Raw genomic sequence first — 27,274 nt, 5'->3', positions numbered from 1 at the left:
TCTTCTGGAATTACAGTCCGGTCACAGTGGCTCACGCCTGTAATCTCAGCACTTTAGGAGGCTGAGGTGGGCGGATCACCTGAGGTCAGGAGTTCAAAACCAGCCTGGCCAACATGGTGAAACCCCATCTCTACTAAAAATACAAAAACTAGCTGGGTGTAGTGGTGCACACCTGTAATCCCAGCTACTCAGGAGGCTGAGGTAGGAGAATCGCTTGAACCTGGGAGGCGGAGGTTGCAGTGAGCCGAGATCACGCCACTGCACTCCAGCCAGGGTGAAGAGTGAGATTCTGTCTCAAAATGAAAATGAAAATAAAAATGGGCAAATGATCTGAATAAACTAAAGGAAATATAAAAATTAGCCAATAATTACATAGAAATATTTGCATCAGGGAACTGCAAACAAAAAGTATAATGACATACCATTTCATAACCACTAGTTGGATAGAAACAAGGCAGAGAACAAGTTTTGGCAATGATATAAACTAGAAGCCTCATACACTGTTGGTGGGAATTTGAAATGGTGCAGGCACTTCAGAAAATAGTCTCACAGTTCCTCAAATCGTTGAACACGGAGTTACTGTATGATCCCGCCATTCTACTTCTACGTACATGCCCAGGAGAAATGAAAACATACATCCACAGAAAACCTTGCACATGAATATTCATAACGATATTATTTATAAAGGCCAAAGAGTAAATACAATCCAAATATCCATCAACTGATGAAATTGAAAATGTGGCGTATGCATACAAGGAATTAGTAGTTGGCTATAAGCAGAAGTGAAGTACTGAAACAAGCTACAACATGGAGAAATCTTGAAAATATTATACTAAGTGAAAGAAGACAGTCACAAAAGACCATACGTTATATTATTCCATTCATATAAAATTATCAAAAAAGAGAAATGTGGCCGGACATGGTGGCTCATGCCTGTAATCCCAGCACTTCGGGAGGCCGAGGTGGGTGGATCACATGAGGTCAGGAGTTTGAGACCGCCTGGGCAACATGGTGAAACCCTGTCTCTACTAAAGTTACAAAATTAGCCGGGTGTGGTGGCGCATGTCTGTAATCCCAGCTATTTGGGAGGCTGGGGCAGGAGAATTGCTTGAACCTGGGAGATGGAGGTTGCAATAAGCCAAGATTGCGCCATTGCACTTCAGCCTGGGCAACAAGAGAGAAATTCTGTCTCAAAAAAAAAAAAACATTAATTAAAATTAAAATAAAAAAACAGAGAAATGTATAGAGACAGAAAGCAGATCAATGATTGCTTAGGGATGAGGGGGTAGATTAAAGCATAGGGGAGTGATAGCTATGGGGTAAGGGGTTTCTTTTTGAAGTGATGAAAATGCTCTGAAATTGACTGTGGTAATGGTTGCATACATCTGTGACTATACTATAAACAAAGTTTTTAAAAAGTATAAAATTAACTTATATGTTTTAAATAGGTGAATTGTATGGTATGTGAATTATGTCTTCATAAAGCTGTTAAAAAATCCATATTTAGTACTTTCATTTGTTCATTCATTCATTTAATAATATATTTTTTAATTCTTATTTTTATTTTAGTTTCTATTTATTTATTTTATTTTGTGAGATGGAGTCTCGCTCTGCCACCCAGGCTGGAGTGCAGTGGTGCAATCTTGGCTCACTGCAGCCTCCACCTCCTGGGTTCAAGAGATTCTCCTGCCTCAGCCTCCCAAGTAGCTGGGATTACAGGCACCTGCCAGGATGCCTAGACCATTTAAATATCTATTGAGCATCATCTGTCTCCCAGGATATGCAGAAATCAAAAGACGTGGTCCTTACTCTTAAGTTGCCTACTATCAGATCGGGAAGCAAACGTTAAAAAACCTATGTGCAAGACAGATAAATGCCATAACAGAGATACAGGTACATGCAAGATGAAGGGGAAGCAAGGGAATGAAATACTTAACAGTCAGAGGGCGCTTTCAAGTTCCAAGTTAAGAAGAAATGGAAGTTGGTCCTTCAAGACGGTGAGAGGACACAGATCAAGGAGCAAGTACAAATGCATGGTGCAAATGAGAGGTCAGGACAAATCATGTGGTATTGGGCAGGGAGAGGATGGGGGAGGGCAGGAGAGCAAAGCACAGGGAGCTAAGCATGGGCAGCAGGCAAAGATTAGGTCAGAAAGGCTTCATCGCCTATAGGTGATAGCCACAGAAAAATTCTGAGCTCAAGAGTGTCAATCAGGATAAAGATGACAGCATAATGATCCTTTTGTACTGTGATTATCCACCATCTTTTCACTTGCATTATGGCAACAGTGCTTTCAGTTCAGCAAATGTCTCAGGCACTTACTGGATATGCTGCCCTGTGCTGGTCACTGGGAATATAAAGATAAGGCAAAATTTCCACTTTGGAAGATCAGAAGGAAGCAAAGTAAACAAACCTCTTGAAAGCTGGGAACTGCTCTTATATATAATGATTTCACCCACTGGCTAGAAACCAGAAGGGGGTCATCAGAGCCAAAGCATCAGTGACTAACTTCAGTCTAGGGTCGATAGGAAAAAGAAACACACAGCAAGCAGGAGCCACTGGTGTGCAGGCAGATGCTTGGTGACTCTCAACCATCTCAGCATGGACTAGGAGAAAGGAATGGTTTGCAAAAGCGGAATATGATCGAAAGGGAAAATTTCACAGTTCTTTCTGAATACATCTGTCCTAGCACAGGAAGGAAATATAATGAGTACAAAACAGTACTCCAGAGCCACACAAAAGGTGTTGGGATGACCTGGTCAATTACCTTGTCCTCCTTTCTTGCCTATGAACATCCGTGGCCCCGGAGAGGTAGTTGCAGGAGGGAAGCCATCCTGGGACTGTATCTCTGAACTGTGACTTCTAAGCTGCAGTTGGATGCTCTGATCCTGATCTGCTTCTTGTACGTAATGAGGACAATAATACTTACCTTAACAGAGTCATTGTGAAAATTAGAGCTAATCTGTTTAAAGCATCTAGCATATTGCCTAGCATAAAGTAGCATGAACAAGTGATATACAAGGTTCATACGCACATGCCCCTGAGAGCTGACCCTTGCAGAGGCTGGATGACAGTCTGAACTGGCCAGAATAACAAATTCTAGGCATCTGGAGAAGGTGAGGGAAGAAGAGTGGCATCAGGTGGCAGGTGGAACAGAGAAAAGCCAAGGAATTTAAATTACTTAAAAGAATGTTTTATATTCTAGAAGAAACTAACACGGATGAAAAAGTTAATTTTGTTTAGGATATTAATCCTTGGTAGAATACAGAGAACATTTTTATTTTATTTTATTTTATGTTATTTTATTTTTTGAGACGAAGTTTCGCTCTTGTTGCCCAGGCTGCAGTGCAATGGCGCAATCTCAGCTCACTGCAACCTTCGCCTCCCAGGTTCAAGTGATTCTCCTGCCTCAACCTCCCAAGTATCTGGGATTGAACTCCGGATTTCAAGTGATCCACCACCTCAGGCTCCCAAAGTGCTGGGCATGATTACAGGCATGAGCCACTGCACCTGGCCTCAGAGAACATTTAAAAACAAAACAAAACAAAAACACTATTTGGGTGGTGGTTCCACAGGTATGTTCAGTTTGTGACAATGCATTGAGTTGTATACTTACGATATGTTCACTTTACTCTATGTAGATTACATTTCAATAAATTTAACTTTATCATTAAAATTTAATTACAAATTTAACTTTAATAAAGTTAAAAATGTTATTTGGATTTTCTTTCTTTCTGGTCTGAAACACTTTTTTGTTAGGGGGTCTGCAATTATTAAATGCTTTTTGTCAATTTGGTGCTTTTTCCATTTGGTGGAACAATGCCTTTGTTTTCCCTACCAAAGCTCTGTGTGAAGGGACTGCAATTAAGCAGGGATGTTTTCATTTAGCAAACAAAGCAAGAAAAACAACACAGCAACTACACCCCTTGGAATGATCTCTGCATTTAACAACAAAGCGACCAACCCAGGAAGCCTTGGTTTGCATGGACAAAGCCTTTAATCAGGAAAGAATATCCTCCTTCTTTAAAAACTCCCAGCCATGCCTTCCACTGGTATCACTCTTCAAATATCCACTTTTACTTCAGTACGTGCCTCTTCTCTCAGAAGGTCCCAACCCTGTTGCTGCTCTGTCTGTGTCTTAGAATGTTTAGCACAGCCTAACCCTGCCCCATGTGCCTTCATCCATTTGCTCTAGAATCTCCACACATAAAAATAAACAAGAGGGATTTCCTCTAGAAAGGACTCTGAGTTTTAGTCTCTCTTCCAGATGGAATCAACTGACTCTCTGTGGCAGCTAGGGTTCTTGGATTCAAAACATGCTGAACATGACATTCAGTTTCTATAGGTTCACTGCAAGGAAGTTAACTTTTTAATTTTTAATGCAGAATTGTGGGAAAGTGAGGAGCCTATGCCATGAGCAACTTTTGGCCAGAATCACTCTTTAGCAAATGGAGTATTGAAAGCATCTACTTAGCCCATCTCAAATTCACCTTTCTTATTTGTAAATCGGTGATGAAAATATTTCCTTCTTAGAGGTGTAGGAAGGATTAAATGAACTAATATGTAAAAAATACTTAGGAGGGTGCCTAGAACATAGAAATCCTTGTTACATGATGGCTAAGATTATTATTCTTATCTTCTGAATTTTTATGATCAGAACCCACAACCAATAAACACAAATAGAGTGACCTTAGAATAATCAATATCTACTACTAGTATTACTGAAATGTCAACATTCTGAAGGTTAGGAAAAGGAGGAAGGGACTGCTTATTGACTTCTTTCCTAATTAAGAATTACCATGCATTCATTTATCTGTTCATCTTTTCAACAAACATTTATGGGATATATGCTATGTATATATACCAAAGTTATGTGAGGTCTCAAGGCGCATGACCTCAGAGAGCTTACAGTCAAGCTGGACAGACTGAAATATCAAGACTCAATCACCCTGTTGAGATGGCTGCTGTGCTGGAACCCAAGGTGATACAGAAGTAGAGAGGAAGGGTGTCAAATTAATTCATTATAGGCTGGGCGCAGTGACTCACGCCTGTAATCCCGGCACTTTGGGAGGCTGAGGGAGGCAGATCATGAGGTCAAGAGATTGAGACCATCCTGGCCAACATGGTTAAACCCCGTCTCTATGAAAAATACAAAAAATCAGCTGGTCATGGTGGCGCGCACTTGTAGTCCCAGCTACTCGGGAGACTGAGGCAGGAGAATCACTTAAACCTGGGAGGCAGAGATTGCAGTAAGCCAAGATCGTGCCATTGCACTCCAGCCCGGTGACAGAGCGAGACTCTCAAAAAACAAACAAACAAAAATTGCGTTCATTTATCTATTTATCTCTTCAACAAACATTTATGGGGCATATGCTATGTACGTATACCAAAGTTGTGTGAGGCCTCAAGGTGCATGACCTCAGAGAGTTTATAGTCAAGCTGGACAGACTGAAATACCAAGACTCAATCACCCTGTTGAGATGGCTGCAGTGCTGGAACCCGGGTGATACAGAAGCAGAGAGGAAGTATGTCAAAATAATTCATTATAATCCAGCCATATTCCATGCTCATACAACAGTGGCCACTAAGTGGATCATGTGCCAATGTGCCAGCTTCAACCATCACATCATGCATAGTACACAATCAGAAGAAAACAAAACAAAAAGAGCAAGTGGCTTTTCCATTTATAGAGTGTGGATAATTCTGCCTGCCTGTCCACTCAAGGAGATGGGAGATGAACTCGTCTCACTTCCCAGGTGGATTTCACAGGCTCCCAGCCAGAAATAACAAGGCTATGCAAATAGGTTAATAAAAAAGACATTTTAGGCCAGGCGCAGTGGCTCACACCTGTAATCCCAGCAGGTGTGAGGCCAAGGTAGGCAGATCACAAGGTCAGGACATCGAGACCATCCTGGCTAACATGGTGAAACCCTGTCTCTACTAAAAAAATACAAAAAATTATCCGGGCGTGGTGGCAGGTGCCTGTAGTCCCAGCTACTCGGGAGGCTGAGGCAGGAGAATGGCGTAAACCCAGGAGGTGGAGATTGCAGTGGGCCGAGATTGTGCCACTGTACTCCAGCCTGAGTGACAAAGCGAGACTCCGTCTCAAAATAATAATAATAATAATAAAATTAAAATTAAAAAACCAGTTTATAATAAAGGAACTACCAAAGTTATGGGTAGGGTTAAGGGAAATTGTAAAGGATAGTGAAGCTCCTGGGCTGACAGAATGGGGTGGTCATTAACAACTCTAGGCCTCAGGATTATAGAGAGAGACCAGCTTCCAGAGACCAAAGGGGACAGATGTTAAGGTGAGGGCTCCATGACAGTAACCGCGACTGATGTGGTTTGACTGTGTGTCCCCACCCAAACTCATCTCGAATTGTAATCCTCATAATCCCCACATGTCCAGGGAGGGACCTGGGTGGGAGCTGATTGGATCATGGGGGCAGTTTCCCCCATGCTGTTCTCATGATAGTGAGTGAGTTCTCACGAGATCTGGTGGTTCTATAAGTGCTTGACAGTTCCTCCTACTCTCTCTCTCTCACCCTCATCTGCCCTCACGTAAGATTTGCCTGCTTCCCCTTCTGCCATGATTGTGTTTCCTAAGGCCTCCCCAGTCATGCAGAACTGTAAGTCAATTAAAACTCTTTTCTTTATAAAGTACCCAATCTCTGGCAGTTCATTATAGCAGTGTGAGAATGGACTAACACAGTGGCCTTCAGTGGTAGGGAGGAAGCAGGGGAATAAATACCCTGACCTCAATCTCCTTCCTCCCACCTACTTTCTACTAGTGCCTCCCACTGACTGAGCTGAACCAGAAGCCAAAGAGCAATGGACTCTGGTGAAACCATTCATATAAGTCAGCCTCTTGAGGACACAGCAGATTGGAAAGGGATAGAGAATGGATCTGGAAGGACAAACAGAAATGTCCCACATACCAGCTGAATATCTCACCATGCTGAATACAATTATAGTGTAGGAAGGCATGTGTTTTTTATACATCAATGAATCCAGTCCACCATTTGAAAAGCAAGATATTTACCTTTAAATCAAGTCACGGCCAGGCACGGCGGCTCACACCTGTAATCCCAGCACTTTGGGAGGCCAAGGTGGGTGGATCACCTGAGCTCAGGAGTTTGTGACCAGCCTGGCCAACATGGTGAAACCCCGTCTCTACTAAAAATACAAAACTTAGCCAGGCATGGTTTTGGAACTACACGTCTGTAGTTCCAACTACTCGCAAGGCTGAGACAGGAGAATTGCTTGAACTCACCAGGAGGTGGAGATTGCAGTGAGCCAAGATCATGCCACCATACTTCAGCATGGGTGACAGAATGAGACTCCGTCTCAAAAAAATCAATCAATGAATCTATCAATCAATAAAAAACAAATCAAGTCACTTCTACATAATCAACCAGAGCTAGAAATCTGCAGATGACAATCTAGGGCTGATGGCTTCTGGCAAGCACCGCTGGCCGGCTGCCTGTTTTGCATGTTAACAAAGCTCTAATATCATTGCCACATATGTTAGAGCAGGAGGAGGGGGGCGTGATTTCCAAAACCAGACCCAAGAAGTTGGCATGAACCAAGTAACAGACACTTTTTTCCCCACCCATTTAAAAACTGATTAAGCTGCATATCGTTTACCTTTATTTAGTGGGTTCATTACTGTTACTGCCTGGGACTGAAGGAAAGAGTTAAAATCATGGGTCCTAGAGCTGGAAACCAGGGTTTGAAGATGCTCTCCTACTCTTTCCGGCTGTGTGAATTTAGGCAAGTTAGCTAACCTCTCTAGACTCAATTTCCCTATTTTCTGAAAGGAGAATAGCCATATTTATCTTCTTGGTTTAGAATGAAGCTTTTAGAAGATACTTGTGAAGTCCTTGGTATACAGTAAGCATCAGTAAGGGTTACTTGCCCTGGGTTTGCTGCCTTCATCATTATCAACATCTCCAGGCTTACTCTGCTATCTCTGCAACTCCTCTGATCAAAAACATTTGGCCCCAACTGTTTAGATACCACTTTGGCTTTCTCTTGCTTTCCAGTACACTGATAAGATAAGCCTGTCTGTTCCCCACTCCCTGCCTTTTTGTGTGTTTTAAAATATCGATTTACTTTATTTTTTATTGTGGCAAAATATACACAACATAAAATTTACCATTTTAACTTTTTTTTTTTTTTTTTTTTTTTGAGATAGAGATTTGCTCTTGTTGCCCAGGCTGGAGTGCAATGGCGCGATCTCTGCTCACTGCAATCTCTGCCTCCCGGGTTCAAGTGATCCTCTTGCCTCGTCCTCCCGAGTAACTGGGATTACAAGCATACGCCACCATGCCCAACTAATTTTTTGTATTTGGGAGAGATGGGGTTTCACCATGTTGGTCAGGCTGGTCTTGAACTCCTGACCTCAGGTGATCCAACCACCTCAGCCTCCCAACGTGCTGGAATTACAGCCTTCTGCCACTGCGCCTGGCCCCATTTTAACCATTTTTAAGTTCAGTATCACTAAATACATTCATAGCAGTGTGCAACCATCAGCACCATCCCTCCCCATAACTTTTTCATCTTCCTAAACTGTACCTCTATACCCATTAAACAATGACTCCCTATTCCCCCCTTTCCCTTGCTCCTAGCAACCACCATTCTACTTTCCATCTCTATAAATTAACTGTTCTAGGTGCCTCACATAAGTGAGATCATATAATATTTATCCCTTTTGTGATGAGCTCATTCCACCTAGCACAATGTCTTCAAGGTTCATCCCTGTTGTGAAGCATGTGCCAGAATATTTTTTTCTTTCTTTTTCAATTTTGTTTTGTTTTTTTTTCTTTTTTTAATTTGAGACGGAGTTTTACTCGTCACCCAGGCTGGAGTGCAATAGTGCGATCTTGGCTCATTGCAACCTCTGCCTCCTGGGTTCAAGTGATTCTCCTGCCGCAGCTCCTGAGTAGCTGAGATTACAGGCACCCACCATGACGCCTGGCTAATTTTTGTATTTTCAGTAGAGATGGGGTTTCGCCAAGTTGGCCAGGCTGGTCTCAAACTCCTCACCTCAGGTTATCCACCCACCTCGGCCTTCCCAAAGTTCTGGGATGATAGGCGTGAGCCACTGTGCCCGGCCATGTTTTTCCTTTTTAAGACTGAATAATACTCCATTATATGTGACTATCACATTTTGTTTATTCATTCATCATCAGTGAACACTTGGGTTACTTCCACTTTTTGGCTATTTTGAATAATGCTGCTTATAAATATGGGTGTGCCAATATCTCTTCAAGATCCTGCTTTTCTACTTTTAGGTACATACCCAAAATTAGGATTGCTGGATCACGGTATTTAATGGTTTTTTGTTTTGTTTTGTTTTGTTTGAGATGGAGTTTCACTCTTGTTGCCCAGGCTGGAGTGTAATGGCACCATCTCGGCTCACTGCAACCTCCACCTCCTGGGTTCAAGTGATTCTCCTGCCTCAGCCTCTCAAGTAGCTGGGATTACAGGCATGCACCACCTGTAATCTTGAATTTTTAGTAGAGACAAGGTTTCTCCGTGTTGGTCAGGCTGGTCTCGAACTCCCAACCTCAGGTGGTCCGCCCACCTTGGCCTCCCAAAGTGCTGGGATTACAGGTGTGAGTCACCGTGCCTGGCCTGGTAATTACACATATACTTTTTAAAACCACTTCTGTATCATTTGTCACAACTACTGTACCATCTTACATTCCCACCAGCAATGCACAAGGGTTCTAATTTCTCCACTTACCAACACAAATGTGTTTGTTTTTTTGTTTAAAGTTAGCCATACTGGCCGGGTATGGTGGCTCACACCTGTAATTCCAGCACTTTGGAAGGCCGAGTTGGGCGGATCACTTGAGGTCAGGATTTCAAGATCCACCCAGCCAACATGGCAAAACCCCACCTCTACTAAAACTGGGCATGATGGCACATGCTTATACTCCCAGCTATTCGGTAGGCTGAGGCGGGAGAATCACTTGAACCCAGGAGGTGGAGGTTGCAATAAGCTGAGATTGCACCAATGCACTCCAGCCTGGGCAACAGAACGAGACTCTGGCAAAAAAAAAAAAAAAAAGCCATACTAATAGATGTGAAGAGGTTGCCTCCCACCACTTGTTTTCCAATAGCTCTATGTTCACACATGCATTTTACCACCATCCCTTGGTATAACCAAATATGTAGACACTGACTAGTTTTTGTATTCCCAGGAAAGAGGACTGAGCTCAGCTACCTGGATGAAACTAGCCATGAGGCTGCCTCCTGAGATGGCCCTTCCCTGGCAGACCAAGCTTGTCGCTATGAGAGATGAGTGAGCCAACAAAGTTAGGTAACATAGGGCTGGTTATTTCCAACATGTAAGCACACTCTTTGACATACTTTAAATGGCACTTATAATTTATAAGGCATTGTTTACACAGAGAAATTATTTGAAAATAATTACAGTATAAAACTTTTGTTGAGATTTAGAATTATAAAACACTGAGTTTGCTTTATGTAGTCTCTTCAGTCTCCAAGACCCCTGATGGGCAAATTACAAATCTGAATAATGTGTCAGGCTAGACAACTTTGCATGGCTTCCTACAAAGAAATTAGACACACACACACACACACACACACACACACACACAGAGCAAGAAGGAACACAATGAAAAGAAAGAAAGAAAGAAGAAAGAAAGAAAGAAAGAAAGAAAGAAAGAAAGAAAGAAAGAAAGAAAGAAAGAAAGAAAGAGTGAGAGAAAGAAAGAAAGAGAAAGAAAGAAAGAAAGAAAGAAAGAAAGAAAGAAAGAAAGAAAGAAAGAAAGAAAGAGGGAGAGAGAAAGAAAGAGAAAGAAAGAAAGAGAAAGAAAGAAAAGAAAGAAAGGAAAGAAAGAGAAAGAAAGAAAGAAAGAAAGAAAGAAAGAAAGAAAGAAAGAAAGAAAGAAAGAAAGGAAGGAAAGAAAGAAAGGAAAGAAAGAAAGAAAGAAAGGAAAGAAAGAAAGAAGGAAAGAAAGAGATGGAAGATGGAGAGAGGGAGGGAGGCAAGGGAGAAAGGAAGGAAAGGGAGGAAGGAAGGAAGAAGGCAGGCAGGCAGGCAAGCAGGCTGGGTGTGGTGGCTCACACCTGTAATCCCAACATTTTGGGAGGCCGAGGCAGGCAGATCACTTGAGGCCAGGACTTCGAGACCGACCTGGCCAACCCGGCAAAACACTCTCTACTAAAAATAAAACATTAGCCAGGTGTGGCAATGCATGCCTGTAATCCAGCTGCTGGAGTGGCTGAGGCAAGACAATCACTTGAACCCAGGAGACAGAGGTTGCAAAGAGCCAAAATTTTGCCACTGCACTCCAGCCTGGGCGACAGAGCAAGATTCTGTCTCAATTTTTTAAAAAAAAAAATTTAAAAAAGAAAGAAGATTTCAGGAGCATCCAACAAACATGTATTTCTAGGTGAAAAATTTCCCATGGCTCTAAGCTGCACATGAACAATAAAACCACTTAAATTTTGTTCTAAAGTTATTAAATACCCTATGGGAAGAGATGATGGCCCTTTAAAATTAGCATAGGTTTAAAACTTTTAAAACTAACTTCTTTTCTGAAATGTTTCAGATATTCCATTTCCAAATTTCATGTTTATGACATTTACTTATAAAAGTTAAACAGGGAAACCTATAAGGTAGTCTTGATTAACACAAAAAATTCAGAAGTAAGAGGATTGGTGAGGATAATTATGGCTACTCCAATGATCAGCTACAGAATCCAATTTACTTGTACATTTTGTTGTAGTTGTTGGGAGACGATTCTTTATGGATCTGTCGGGTTTCTTTACATCTTGCAAGCAGAAGCACTGACAGCTTTTGTTCCAGATTAGCTTTTCAAGAATGTTTGTGCAGTGAACAGACCTAAAAGATAAAAGTAGTATTTCTTTTTGGAGCAAAAGGGCAGATTTGTTTTCTGCCAGCATAATGAAGATAACATCTTCCTTATCTCAGACAGAGGGCAAGTTTTCTTGAAGACCATTATAAAATATTCAGGTTCCTCAAGCTTAGGGTTCCTCTGCTGTCACACAGCCCACCGCATGTGCTGTTCTGTGAGAACTATGGCTTCGGAACTGATTCATTAAAATTGATGATACTCTGGCTGTTGCTATTACTGAGAGTAATGAGCTGTCTTTGTCCAGGGTCTTCTGTTTTCTGCCAGTATCCACAAAATGCTGGCAGCAAACTTGTAAGCTTGCAAGTAGGGTACAAATCCTAGACTCCTAACAGTTCTTGACATTAGTTACATAGTGTAAACATCTCTGGTCACACAAATAAAAAGTTACAAAAGGTAACAACTTTTAACCCACTCACATTGCAATCTTAGGACATTCTTCAAATAAACCAAGAAGGCTGGGAACATTCATTCTAAAATTCTACGAAACCACTAATTAATTGGGCAGCACAAGTAAAGTGTGAAAGTGCATATATATGCATATATTAGAAAATATGTATATTTTTTGAGACAGTCTCGCTCTGTCGCCCAGACTGGAGTGCAGTGGCACAATCATGGATCACTGCAATCTCCACCTCCCGGGTTCAAGCGATTCTCCTGCCTCAGCCTCCTGAGTAGCTGGGACTACAGGCACATGACACCACACCTGGCTAATTTTGGTATTTTTAGTAGAGACTGGGTTTCACCATATTGGTCAGGCTGATCTTGAATTCCTGACCTCCTGATCCGGCCGCCTCAGCCTCCCAAAGTACTGGGATTATAGGCGTGAGCCTGGCTAGAAAATATTTTTATTACTGTTTGTAATTTGTAAAACTCAGGATCTCAGTTTGAGAAACATTTCTTTTTAAAAAATTACTTTATTTTATTTACTTATTTATTATTATTTTTCAGACAGAGTCTCACTCTGTCACCCAGGCTGGAGTGCAGTGGTATGATCTCAGTTCACTGCAACCTCCGCCTCCCGGGTTCAAGGGATTCTCCCACCTCAGCCTCCCAAGTAGCTGGGACTACAGGCACCTGCCACCATGCCCAGCTAATTTTTGTAGTTTTAGTAGAGATGGGGTTTCACCATGTTGACCAGGCTGGTCTCAAACTCCTGACGTAAAGTGATCTGCCTGCCTTGGCCTCCCAAAGTGCTGGGATAACAGGTGTGGGCCACCATGCCTGGCCTTATTTTAAAATTAATAGAAACAGTCTCACTATGTTGCCTGGGCTGGTCACCTGAAAAACACCTCTATACTGGAAATAGAACAAGATGGAGAAAAAGCTTGAAGACTTTTTTTTTTTTTTCACTCCAGTTCCATACCTAGGGTCTATCTCAGTCATTAAACTTCTCTCTATAGCTCATGTCCCCCATTTTTATAATGCAAATAATTATGCCTGCTGGGTATAATTCACAGAGTTGTAAAGAGGATCAAACAAATTAATGTATATGATGGTTTGTGGGCTCTAAAGAGGCCAGACAAGGTGAATCTCTGGCTATTGTTGCTTGTCATTAAAAGCAAGCTCTGTGTAGCTCATGGTACAGGCTCAGCAGCTCATAGCAATCACAACATGTAGAGCCCTTTGTTCATTCAACAAATATTTATTGTCCCAGGCACTGGGAGAGAACAGGAGAAAGATCCTAATGCACAGGGTAGAGAAACTTCTGATAAGATAAAACATGCAGAAGGGCTTTGCCTCTTTGGATATACTTTCTCCCTTTTATTTCTCTTTGGTCCTGTGGAAGAGAAACTGAAGGAAGCAGTGGTAATTCAATAGACATCTAATGGCATACGGGCATGTTAAGCCAATTCTTCAATCAGGTCTAAACTCCTAAGCAGGATAAAGAGACTAATAGTAGCTGGAGATAGAAACTCTTGCTGCTGAGAAAATCATGGCCCTTTGGATGAAAAAACAAAAAACAAACAAACAAACAAACAAAAAACTAGACTAATGTGTCTATGAGCCAGATTAAGAGGGGATTTAGTTCCATATCAAGACTGAGGTTAAATTAAAATTAAGAAGTCTTTTCTAAATCTGAAGATGGAATCAAAGTTAGTTTAAAATATACATTTCAACTACTAGGTTTAGTAAGGAAAGACCAAATTGTACCTCAAACGCACATTCTCTTTTATAGCTGATTTTATTTGTTACTATACAGAGGACTTGATAATCCTAAATTCAACTTTTTTCTTTTTCTCTTCTTTTCTCTTCTTTTCTTTTCTTTTCTTTTCTTTTTTTTTTTTTTTTTTTTTTGAGATGGAGTCTTGCTCTGCTGCCCAGGCTAGAGTGCAGTGGCACAACCTCGGCTCACTGCAACCTCCGCCTCCTGGGTTCAAGCAATTTTTCTGTCTCAGCCTCCTGAGTAGCTGGGGTTACAGGTGCATGCCACCACACCTGGCTAATTTTTGTATTTTTAGTAGAGACAGGATTTCATCCTGTTGGCCAGGCTGGTCTTGAACTCCTGACCTGAAGTGATCTGCCCGCCTCGGCCTCCCAAAGTACTGGGTTTACATGTGTGAGCCACCATGACTGGCCAGCTTTTTACGTAAAGAAATCTATTTTACCAATGAAGTTTTATAATAGGGAACATGCACTCAAAACACTTTTTACCATCTTAAGGTGGCATATACAGATTCAACATTGTTCTTTTAAGTTATGGGTACTATCCTGCTTATAAAGGTCTCCTTTGAGAAGTAAAAATTGTACTGTTTGGGAAAACGTGACTTATGTTCATGTGTTGAGGGTCTTGGGTACTTGTGCCCATGCAAAATTAAGTGGAAAGCTGTAAGCCCCTCCCAAAGAGACAGAATGCTATGCCTTATTATTTGCACCCTCAGTCCATTGACTGGCCATAATGAAGACTCAACAGAGCTTAGAGCTTGTTGATTAAAGTGTATTGTGCCCTGAATGCACTCAGATGAATTTGTCAAAATGATAACATCAGGGCATCAATCCATAAGCACACACCCTCTTTCTCATGCTTCCCCAAAGTTGGCAGCAGGAGGTGAGCAATAGCATATACTCATATCTGATGCGGACCCTGTCCTGTGTGCATATCCATTAGTCCATTTTACCCCCACAACACGTCTATGAGGTCAGCACAGTCAGTATCTCCATTTACTAGATAGGCAAATGGAGACATAGAAATAAAGCCATTTGCCCCAAGACATGGAGCCAAGATTCACACCCAGGTAGCTGGGCTCCTGGGCTCTTATCTGCTATGCAAGGCTGCATCCTAAAATAATATGAGAAAACAAGAAGAATAGGTGTCACGTATTGATATTATTATTTACTACTCTAATAACAACAGCTAACATTCCCTAGGCTCTCAGTCCACGTCAAGCAGTGTGCTCAGCACTGTACAGATGGATCTCAATCAGTCCCCGCTACAGCTTTTTCCAGCAGTGGGTCCCAGCCTTATCTCCATGGTAGACTGCAGATCAGAGAGATTTAGGCAGCCTGCTGAAGGTTACAAAGCAAGCAAGTTGTGAAGCTGCGATGGAAGACCCAGGCTGTGTGACTCCAGAGCCTACAGCCATTGTCACTCACTATGCAGTATGATCCATGCCTCCAGTTCCTCTAAAGCTTTCCTCACTCACACTGGGACAACTTCAAAGGGCCAGCTTCTGGCTTCTTCATTAGTATTTGTTCCAGCATGTCTCAAGTAAAGTAACTAGAGTGACATACATACTAAGAGCCAGCAGAGTTACTGAAATTGTAGTTTTGAGACTTGGGTTTATCCCACCAATGAGCAGTCTGAGAAACACTGCTATGGGTTAGAAAGCCAGGGTACCCAGGCTGGGCACACTGGCCCACGCCTGTAATCCCAGCACTTTGGGAGGCCGAGGCAGACAGATCACTTGAGACCATGAGTTTGAGATCAGCCTAGCCAACAGGTTGAAACCCCATCTCTACTAAAAATACAAAAAAATAGCTAGGTGTGGTGGCATATACCTCTAGTCCCAGCTACTTGGGAGGCAGAGGCACGAGAATCGCTTGAACTCAGGAGGCAGAGGTTGCAGTAAGCCGAGATCATGCCACTGTACTTCAGCCTGGGCGACAGAGTGAGACTCTTATAAATAAAAACAAACAAACAAAAAAAACCCAGAAAGCCAGGGTTCCCCAAAATCAACATGGTTCAGCAAAACCTCAGTCAGAAACCACAAAGTTTCACAAAGTCCTATTTATAACACAGAACAAACAAGCAAGAAAAGAGCCAAAAAGAAATACTGACAATACGCCCGCCCCCTCAGAGCTGCTGAGACAGCAGCGGCCCCAACACCTGCCACCCCAGGTTCTTGTCTCACCCCTGTCCCTCGCAAACTGTGTCAACATCACATATAAATTACTTAAATGCATTGGATCCCAGATGCTCTCTCTGAAAATGGGCCAGTAAAGTAATGTTCCATCTATTTTAAAAAGAAGCTTAGATAAAATAATCTAAAGGAAGTGCTTTAAGAAGCTTAACTTACAAACAATAAACATTGTTTTGTTTTTTGTGGGTTTTTTGTTTCGTTTTGTTTTTGATATGGAGTCTTGTTCTGTCACCCAGGCTGGAGTTCAGTGGTGTGATCTCGGCTCACTGCAACTTCCGCCTCCCAGGTTCAAGCAATTCTCCTGCCTCAGCCTCCCGAGTAGCTGGGATTACAGGTGCCCACCACCACACCCAGCTAATGTTTATATTTTTCATATTGATGGGGTTTCCCACGTCGGCCAGGCTGGTCTCAAACTCCTGACCTCTGGTGATCTGCCCACCTCGGCCTCCCAAGGAGCTGGGATTACAGGCATGAGCCACCACACATTACTCAAGCTACCTTCACAATTAACGTGAAGCCACAGGAGTCAGTGATTTAGGGAAAGGGGTGAGAGTGGCATGAGTCCTCTAGGCAGAGAGAACAGCACATGCAAAAAGTATATCAGATTGCCACTTCCTCACTCCCTCCTCTCCAACGGCCTCCCATTACACTTAAAATCATCAATTCTTACCATGGTTTTAAGGGCCCTATTATGAACTGGCCTTGCCTCATCTCCTACTACTCTCCTCTTTTCTTCTGCCCTCTGGACACTCTGGTCTCATTACTGCCCTTAAATATGTCCAGCACGTTCCCTTCTCAAAGCCTTTATCCTTACCATTCCCTTTGCCTGGGATGTTCTTCCACCAGGTATCTGCAAGTCTTCCTTTATTCATATGTCATCTCTTCAAAAACATTTTCCCCGATCCCCCTATTTAAAGTACCCCACCATCCTCAGTAAATCTATTTTTCTTTCTAGCACCGATGACACCCGTGTTATACTATATCACATCTTCATGTGTCTGTGCCTTTAATGTCTGCCTCTTTAACTGAAGTGCAAGCTCATGAAGGCAGGGGCTTTGCTACAGGCATTTCTAGCATCTTTAGCTGTGCCTAGCAAGTGGAAAGGGCTCAATGTAGATTTGTTGAATAATTAATGCATTAATGCATCTCCTAAAAGGAAAGAACATGCTCAGAGATACACAGTGCTGTGTGACTGGTCCACAGGGTGGAAGGAGATGCAACGGAATATGAGGCTGGAGTAAGTCTGCTTTCCAGAAGGTGTGAGCAACTTTAACTTTTCTTATTATTATCTTGCCATCATAACTATCCCATTAAGCAATAACAGTTCTCTGCCAGACATTTTCAATTATAGCTGATCCCTGCCCCACAGTGTGGTTATGCAGATCCCAAGAGATAAGCTGTAGCTAGAGAAAAGTGTTATAGGTACAGTGGCTCAGGGCTTAGTCCCAATGCTTTGAGAGGCCAAGGTAAGAGAATCACTTGAGGACAGGAGTTTGATATGAGCCTGAACAACATAATGAGATCCTGTCTCTACAAAAAGTTAAAAAAAAAAAAAAAAGCTGGACGTGGTAGCGTAAGTCGGTACTCCTAGCTACTTGGGAGGCTGAGGCAGGAGGATCACTTAAGCCCAGAAATTGAAGGTTACAGTGAGCTATGATAATGCCACTGCACTCCAGCCTGGGAGACAGAGCAAGATCCTGTCTTTATAAATAATAATAATAATAATATTGTTAATCTTTTTTAATTTAAAAAAAGGAAAAGTGTTACAGAATCCACTGGCCTTCATCCATGGAGATGACATGCATGTTTTGGCCAACATAGAATCATTGTTTGAAAGGAACATCATCGTAACTGAAATACCCAACACCTGCTAGAATTCTACAAAAGGAACTAAGAAATTAAAAGAAAGCAACAAAACAAATGCACACACTCAAGTAAACAAGTGGAGGTACTGATGGATCCCTTCCATTCAAATTCATGTGAGTCAGAAAGATGAGAGAGTTTCTCCATTTCAATATAGAAAGCAAGTGATAGTAGACTGAGTACAAATTAGGACATCAAGTGGTGACCATACCACCTCAAGAAACGGAGACAAGAACTGGGACAGAGTGCATAACACAGGAAGGACACAGTCGAGGGTGGCCATCAGTACTGTACTCATATCTGGAATGGCTATCCTCTGTGTGGTCTTACTATACACCAGAGATCCTGAGCTAAATACTTAAGCCTTTTAATTCCCACAACAGCACTAGGAGGTGAGTTCGATTGCTGCTGTCATGTCACTAAAGAGGACACTGAGCTTTATAAAGGTAAGGTGACAGGGCTACACTTCAAACTCTGTCTGGCTTTTAACCGTCATGCCAATTAATCTGATCACTCAGACACCCACCCAGACCCTTACCCCCACCCATTACAGACAGGCTATTTTATGTGACAAATATGTTTTGTTTTTGTTTTAGTTTTGAGATGGTGTCTCACTCTGTCACCCAGGTTGGAATGCAGTGATGTGATCCCGGCTCACTGCAGCCTCTACCTCCTAGGTTCAAGCGATTCTCCTACCTCAGCCTACCGAGTAGCTGGGATTACAGGTACTCACCACCATGGCGGGCTAGTTTTTGTATTTTTAGTGGAGACAGGCTTTCACCATGTTGGCCAGGCTGGTCTTAAACCCCTGACCTCAAGTGATCCACCCACCTCGGCCTCCCAAAGTGCTAGGATTACAGGCATAAACCACGGCGCCTGGCAGATAAATATGTGTTTTTCAATTCCCTCAAGTTTTGTAAGGCAGCCAGGGTTACAAAGGAGGTACCATTGCTTCTGCACCCCTTTTTCTAATGGTTGCCCTGGAAAACTAAATGAGGAAGGCAGGATGGTAAAGAGGCCACAGAAGTAGCAGATAAACCCAGAGATGGCCACTCAGAAGATTCGAGACCCATCAACCAAATACTCCTGTGCTACACTGTACTTATCTCTTGAAAGAGCTGAAAGCTTATTCCTCATAGACATCCTGCTATCTGAAGTTCTCCCACTACTGGTCTCCTGGTCTGACCAATTCCCCTGCTCTTAATGCTGCTTCTCCAGTCACTTATAAGCCTGAACCTCCAATTTACACAACAACAGTATTTAAAAGAAAAAAGGGGGCCAGGCACGGTGGCTCACACCTGCAATGCTAGCACTTTGGGAGGCTGAAGTGGGTAGATCACCTGAGGTCAGGAATTTGAGAAAAGCCTGGCCAACATGGGGAAACCCTGTCTCTACTACAAATACATAAATTAGCCAGATGTGGTGGCTCACGTCTGTATTCCCAGCTACTCAGGAGCTGAGGCACGAGAATCACTCGAATCCAGAAGGCAGAGGTTGCAGTGAGCCGAGATCATGCCACCGCACTTCTGCCTGGGCAACAGAGTGAGACTCAGTGCCAAAAAATAAATAAAAATAAGAAAGGAAAAGGGGCATCCACATCATTTGATGGTAAACAAAAATTCTGGAGCTTTGTAGAATTGACTTAAATATAGAAAATAAGATTTAAATAAATTCTTTAATGAGAATCTTATGAAATTGACTTATTTTCTGGCAAAGAGAAAGCAAATGGGTGATAGTTTTCTCATATGAAAAAGAACAGTTATGTAACCGGCCCACATGGAAGAGCCATGCTGAAATCAACATAATGAGACTGGCACAGTTCTGCTTCTCTCTACCAGTCAAGATTACAGTGGGGATTTCATGTGGAACATACTTTTCATACAGCCTCTGTCCCCTCATAAAGGCCTTCACTTCGTTATCCAATGGGAAGGTGCCGTCATCCTTTCTAAAGCGGTAGAAGAGTTTGACATCCTTGAATTCTTTATGCTCATCACACACTGAAACACAATATGCACAGAGAAGCAAATAAGAAAAAAAATCACTCTTATTTAATTACTCAAGTGAAGTATGATGCTAATTAAGAATTATTTCACCACCAAATTCTTCATGCATGCAAGTATCTACCATATGAGCTGATACATGTAAAATAGTTACATAGCACTTGGTACAGAGTAAGTCCTCAGTATTTTTAGCTATTATTATCACCATCACCATCACCATAATCATCATCATCATCATCATCATCATCTTTAGGAAGTTCACATAATTCAATTCATGAAGCAATCCACAAACTCTTCTAAAGAATATTGGGGCATGCATCAGCCTCAAAGAATGTGAAATCTAGTGAGGTAAGGAAAAATGTCAACTATAATTGAAATATGGTATGATAAGGCTACAGAGGTAAGGACAGAGTGCAATGGGAGCCTAAAGGAAGAGTGCCCAGTGCCCCAGGAACACAGTGACCCAGCTTTGGAAAAAGAAAGCTTCCCTGAAGAGTTTGCACGTAAGTGGAGACCTGAAGAACAAAGAGAAATTGGGCAAAACGTGAGGGGAAAGGGCATTCCAAGAGAACGACGACATGTGCGAAGGTCGAGGCCAGGATGAGAGATTTCAAGAAGACATGTTGGTGAATCTTTATTGAACCCACTGAGAGTAACAGCAAAAACTTGGAAACCACATAAATGCCCACTGAAAAATATATAGTGGCATAATTATACATATGTATTATACAACAGCAAAAATAACAAATAAGACATATACTATCAACGTGGATGAAGCTCACAGTGTGTTGATCAAGTTGCAAAAGGATAAATATGCACTTCTATAATGAGAGAAAACTTTTAAGACAACATGATGCATTCCTTAAAGATGAATAGAGAAAGAGGTATAAAGCAGTACATAGAAATAACCGAAATGCTAGTTGGGCACAGTGACTCACACCTGTAATTTCAGCACTTTGGGAGGCTGAGGTGGGCAGATCACCTGAAGTCAGGAGTTCGAGACCAGCCTGACCAACAGGGTAAAACCCAGTCTCTACTGAAAATACAAGAAAAAAAGAAATAACCAAAATGCCTCTTAGAGGAAGAAAATGAAATCAGGGAGAGATACAGTAGAGATAAAATAAAGCAAAATGTTTTCTTTCTTAAGTGGGTATGTTCATGAAAAGATTTAGTCCTTCATTTTCTCTCAAGTCACCTTGACTCACCACCTCACTTACCATGGTGAATAATGCCCCGGTCTGCTAATTTCTGCATGAGTTTAATTGCCGTCTCTCTGTCGGAAGCCTCTTTGTGTTCAATCAGCCAGTCAATCAGTTCTTTTGCGACGAAACAGTTTGGGTAGGTCTTGAGATGATGACGTCTATCTTTAATAACCTTTTCTTCATGCAGCCTGAGCCTGAAAGAAAAATTAGCAATTACTTTGGAAATTTTGATGACAGCACAAATTATTAAACCAATCCCAGAGAGTAATAACATAACAGAAGTTCCAAAGGCACGAGAGTGTTATTGAGTATCTTTAGCTCACTTGGTGATTTCCATACTGTCAGAGCTCAAAGGCTCCAGAAAGTGACTCCAGCCTCTGATCTAGATGACGGAGGTAAATATGAGGGTAAAACAATCACAGCCAACCCAGAACTCTCCTGCCACTCCTGAGAGTGAGAAAAGCTCTCCATCCCCTACTCTGTCTCACTCCCTGCTTTTTCTCTCTCCAGTGGGGTTACTGTTTCAACCAGCAAACAAAAACCCTAGCAATATGCTGAAACAAAGTGCATCCTCTTTATCACAAATTGTTCAGGGCCCATCCTACTTGTAGTCATTCATTCATATAACAAATATTAATGGATGTCTGCTACCTGCCTGTTAGGTAATTCTAGGCACTAAAAACATACATCAGGGTGTGGTGGCTCACATCTGTAATCCCAGCACTTTGGGATGTCGAAGCAGGAGGATCACTTGAGGTCAGGAGTTTGAGACCACCCTGGCCAACATGGTGAAAACCTGTCTCTACTAAAAATACAAAAATTAGCCAGGCATGGTAGCGGGTGCCTGTAATCCCAGCTACTCAAGAGGCTGAGGCAGGAGAATCGCTTGAACCCGGGAAGTGGAGGTTGCAGTGAGCTGAGATCGCACCATTGCACTTCAGCCTAGGCAACAAGAGTGAAACTCCTTCTTAAAATATATACATACACATATATATACATACATATACATATATATATATGCATCTTGAACTACTACTAGCCAATCTTGCCATCATAAAGGAAGAACCTGCCTAGAAAGAAAAACAACACAGAGCAAAGTGGACCAGATAGATAAGGAGATAGAGATAAAAGAGAGAGAGAGATTACAAACAACCCTGTTTGAGCACCTGAATTCAACAGTTCATGAAGTCACCTAACCTGGGTTTAAATTACATGAATCGATACATTCCCTGTGCTTTAGTGAATTGATTCAGGTATCTGTTACTAATACCAATATTGTCCCAATACACCCTCCAGCTGAATGCCAGCTTATGGCTCCATGACACGGACTGTTGCCACAGTGGTGCCTTCAGAGATCACATAAATGGCCAGAGCTATGTACTCTGCACCCAGTGGTTCCACAACTTCCTAGGGTCTGTTTCTCATTCTCCTGTCTCCTTCCCTTGTCCTGCTGTGATATGCACCTGTTGTCCTTGTTCCTAAACTCAAGCAGTTCCCCTGATCTGCTATTTCTGTTCTGCCGTGGTCTGCTACGTAGTCAGTATTTAGGAGTTAAAATATTTTGAGCAAAAGCCTGATACGAGCATCTATGAAGAAAGAAAATGAGCATTTTGGGCATGGAATTTATGACATCTATTTTGGTCACTCAAAGACTATCTTATATCCTTTATTACTGCTCTTTGGCTGAATGCTAAATAATTAGTAATAAATGTTACTTACTGTACAATGTTCTACCATCTGCCAATATTTATTATCTAAAACTTAAGAGTTAAGTCATACTATAGGATTGGCTAAGGAAAGGACATAGCAGTGAATCCACTAGTAACAGAGATGAGGATATCAGTGATATCAGGAAAATACTGAAGGAGAGGTATCCAATAGACCCAGAAAACATTCCCATAAGATGGTGGTGATAGAGTAGGGCTGCCAGGTTTGGGAAGGAAAAACCAGACAGGAAACCCAGTCAAATTTGAATTTCAGATAAATAGCAAACCATTGTGTAGTAAAAGCATGACCCAAATATTGCATGGGACCTACTTATACTTTAAAAAAACAATTCATAGGTCTGGTGCGGTGGCTCACGCTTGTAATCCCAGCACTTTGGGAGGCCAAGGCGAATGGATCACAAGGTCAGGAGATCGAGACCATCCTGGCTAACATGCTGAAACCCTGTCTCTACTAAAACATACAAAAAATTAGCCGGGTGTGGTGGCGGACGCCTGTAGTCCCAGCTACTTGGGAGGCTGAGGCAGGAGAATGGTGTGAACCCGGGAACCAGAGCTTGCAGTGAGCCGAGATCGCGCCACTGCACTCCAGCTTGGGCGACAGAGAAAGACTCCGTCACACACAAAAAAACAAAAAAATAATTCATTATACTGTATCTATAATTCAAATTTTAGTGGGCACTCTGCATTTTCTGACAACCTTATGGGGGATATATTTTATTCAACTTGCAGGTTAGTACATTAGGATTAATATTTTATGCTAAAAAAGAAAGGAACCTACATTGATGCCAGAAGACACTTTGAGTCCTTAGGGCTTCCTCTTCTAGGGAAAGCTAGTTATGTAATTTTTTTAAAGCACCTGAATCATCACGTTTAAGTATTTCAGAAGATACTTCAACCCATGTGCTTGGAGTTAGACTAGCTTTCATTTGCCAAGGACCAGGTAGGAAATGGGAACTGTAAAGATTATAAATTGGTAAAGCTGGTGGAGTGAAACCGAAGCACAGAATCTCCTTTTCTTCATATTAAGGAAAATAATTAAAAAAAAAAAAAAAAGCAAAAAGAAGTAGCCAGACAAGGAAAAAGAAACCCTAACTCCATAAATGGTTTTAAGTGGCATCCTAAGCAAATTAATGCTGGAACAGAAAACCAGTACCACATGTTCTCTCTTCTAAAAGGGAGCTAAACATTGTGAACACATGAACATCAAGAAGGGAACAACAGGCTGGCCGTTGCGGCTCATGACTGTAATCTCAGCACTTTGGGAGGCCGATGCAGGCGGATCACTTGAGGTCAGGAGCTCGAGACCAGCCTGGCCAACATGGTGAAACCCCATCCCTACTAAAAATACAAAAATTAGCCAGGCATGGTGGTGCATGCCTATAATCCCAGCTACTCAGGAGGCTGAGGCAGGAGAATCTCTTGAAACCAGGAGGCAGAGGTTGCAGTGAGCCAAGATCGTGCCGCTGCACTCCAGCCTGGGTGACAAGAGCAAAACTCTGTGTCAAAAAACCAAAAAGTAAACAGGCAACAAGAGACCCTGGGACTGATATGGCTTAACTGTGTCCCCACCCAAATTTCACCTTGAATTGTAATAATCCCCACATGTCAAGGGCAGGGCCAGGTGGAGAAAATTGAATCATGGGGCAGTTTTCCCCATACTGTTCACGTGGTAATGAATAAATCTCGAGATCTGATGGGTTTTTTTGTTGTTGTTTATATTATTTTTGTTTGTTTGTTTTTGAGACGGAGTCTCACTCTGTTGCCCAGGCTGGAGTGCAGTGGTGCAATCTCGGCTCACTGCAGTCTCCACCTTCTGTGTTCAAGTAATTCTCCTGTCTCAATCCCCGAGTAGTGGGGATTACAGCTGCGCGCCACCACTCCCAGCTAATTTTTTGTATTTTTAGTAGAGACGGGGTTTTGCCATGTTGGCCAGGCTGGTCTCGAACCCGTGACCTCAAGTGACCCACCCACCTCGGCCTCCCAAAGTGTTGTGATTACAGGCGTGCGCCACCACACCTAGCCTTGGTGTTTTTATAAATGGGAGTTTCGCTGCACAAGTTGTCTTGTCCACCACCATGTAAGAAGTCCTTTTGATCTTCCTTTGCCTTCTGCCATGATTATGAGACTTCCCCAGCCATGTGGAACTGACAGTCCATTAAACCTCTTTCTTTTATAAATGACCTAGTCTCAGGTATGCCTTTATTAGCAGCATGAGAATGGACTAATACAGGGGCTTACTTTAGTGTGCAGGGTGGGTGGAAGGTGAGGATCCAAAAACTACCTGTTGCCTACTATGCTCATTACCTGGATGGCGAAATAACCTGTACGCCAAACCCCTGCGACATGCAGTTTATTCATGTAACAAACCTGCATGTGAATTTCCTGAAGTGAAAACAAAGGTTGGAAAGAAAAGAATAATAAAATAAAAATAACAAACTAACAAACAAAAGGAATCATGATATAATAAAGTGATTTAGGCCTATATTACAGATAGGGTGGATTAGCCTTAAAATACTCTCTACTCATTGAAATGACCAAAAAAAGACTTTGTAATTTTTGAATAAAGGGAAAAGATGAAAACATAAATAAAGTAGCAGTCAAAAAAACAAACAGGAGATTTTGGAGTGGCAAGGTAAGGCGAGTACACTCTCATTACCCAGAAGCCTTGTTGCTAAGTCAATGAAATCCTCAGAATTTTCATTAATAACCCCAAAGTTTGAAGAAAAAAAAACCATAAATAACTGAGTTTTCTGTTTTCTGATTAGGAGACAGTTGAAATGGCTGATGGGGAAAGATAGGTGCAATGAAGGAAATGAAGAACTAGATCTTTTCTTTAACAGTGAAGCCTCCCAAGCTCAATAATAAATTTGGGGACCATTGCAGTGGCCAAAATATCCCTCCATAGCAGTGGGATCCATCTCTGACTATATGAAACGAACCCTAGGACAGGAAGTTGAACAAAACCTCAGAAGCAAGACTCTCTCCTTTCCATCACCAGGAGCCCTTAAGCTGTAAAACAGTGGAACAAATAATTAGCTATCAAATTTAGCTCAGAGGGGAAAATGACATTCTGAGATGACTTAGGAAGGTGCTAAGGAGATGTCACCTGTCTTTATTTCCAAGCACAGATAGAGTATGGACAGATTGAAAGCATGGACAGAACTGTCTGCATTAAGCATAAACATCATGGGAAAAAGCAAACCGCTAGGTGATAATGTGAAGCAAAAATAAATAATACCAAAAAAAAAAAAAAGAAAGAAAGAAATAAAAAAGAAAAGAAAGGAAAAACAGAGGAAAGGGAAAAAGAGCATTCAGCAGATAAGAAGAACTCTGTCTGAAAGAAAACACAATTCAAGAAACAGACAATTTCCTTAAAGTGTTCTGAACTATAAAAAATTTAAAAACAATTTCAAAAGAACATAAAGTCAGGAAAATAAGGACTCAAAGATAAAATAATTATGAAGAGGGAGATATAGATCTTGGAAAATAAATGAATGTCACACAGTTTATCAAGCAAATTATAAACTGTCAGGACAAATAAATCACATAGCTGAAAAAGGAAATTCTTCTTGAAAAAATACTTTGATAAAACAAAGAAGAAAAAGCAATTAAGGCAGATAGGCTGGGCATGGTGGCTCACAGGTATAATCCCAGGACTTTGGGAGGCTGAGGCGGGAGGATCACTTGACCTCAGGAGTTCAAACGAGCCTTGGTGACATGGCAAAACCCCGTCTCTACAAAAATACAAAAATTAGCTGGGTGTTGTGGCACACACCTGTAATACCAGCTACTTGGGAGGCTGAAGTGTGAGCATCACTTGAGCCTGGGAGGCGGAAGTTGCAGTGAGCCAAGATCATGCCACCACACTCCAGCCTGGGCACCACCGAGAAACCTCATCTCAAAAATAAATAAATAAACACATACATACATATACAGCAGACAGAAGTTAATAGACATGGAGATTTTTTAAGCCACTAAATTAATTTATAATATTACCTCAACATACATAATAAGTCTAAACAAAACCAACTAAAATAGCCTCTAGCACACAGCTCCAGGGAAGTCCCAAGTGATCTTTAGAACAAAAGAGGTGGCAGGAGTATTTCCCAGCAAGCCAATGAGGTTCAGTTCTTCCTTTTGACAACCAGGCCATGTTCCGGGATGGTGTTTCGGGAAGTGCAGACCCACCAACTCTTCCTGGGTCTG

The 27,274-nt window shown here is 41.9% G+C and overlaps 1 protein-coding gene across 2 annotated transcripts in view; it reads right to left on the bottom strand.

Annotated features, from left to right (window-relative positions):
- The window catches only part of DEPTOR (DEP domain containing MTOR interacting protein), a 182,996-nt gene that overhangs the window by 105,785 nt on the left and 49,937 nt on the right, over positions 1-27,274 (bottom strand). For both annotated transcript variants that reach the window (XM_001097652.5, XM_077943972.1), the window contains exons 2-3: positions 21,357-21,535; positions 20,013-20,136 (exon numbers count right to left, since the gene is read on the bottom strand). In XM_001097652.5, coding sequence (XP_001097652.2) covers positions 20,013-20,136; positions 21,357-21,535 — 303 coding nt within the window. The remainder of the gene's footprint in view (positions 1-20,012; positions 20,137-21,356; positions 21,536-27,274) is intronic.

The sequence above is a fragment of the Macaca mulatta genome, chromosome 8 (genome assembly GCF_049350105.2).
Source record: "Macaca mulatta isolate MMU2019108-1 chromosome 8, T2T-MMU8v2.0, whole genome shotgun sequence".
Lineage (NCBI taxonomy): Eukaryota > Metazoa > Chordata > Mammalia > Primates > Cercopithecidae > Macaca > Macaca mulatta.
This window is presented reverse-complemented; position numbering and strand designations above follow the sequence as displayed.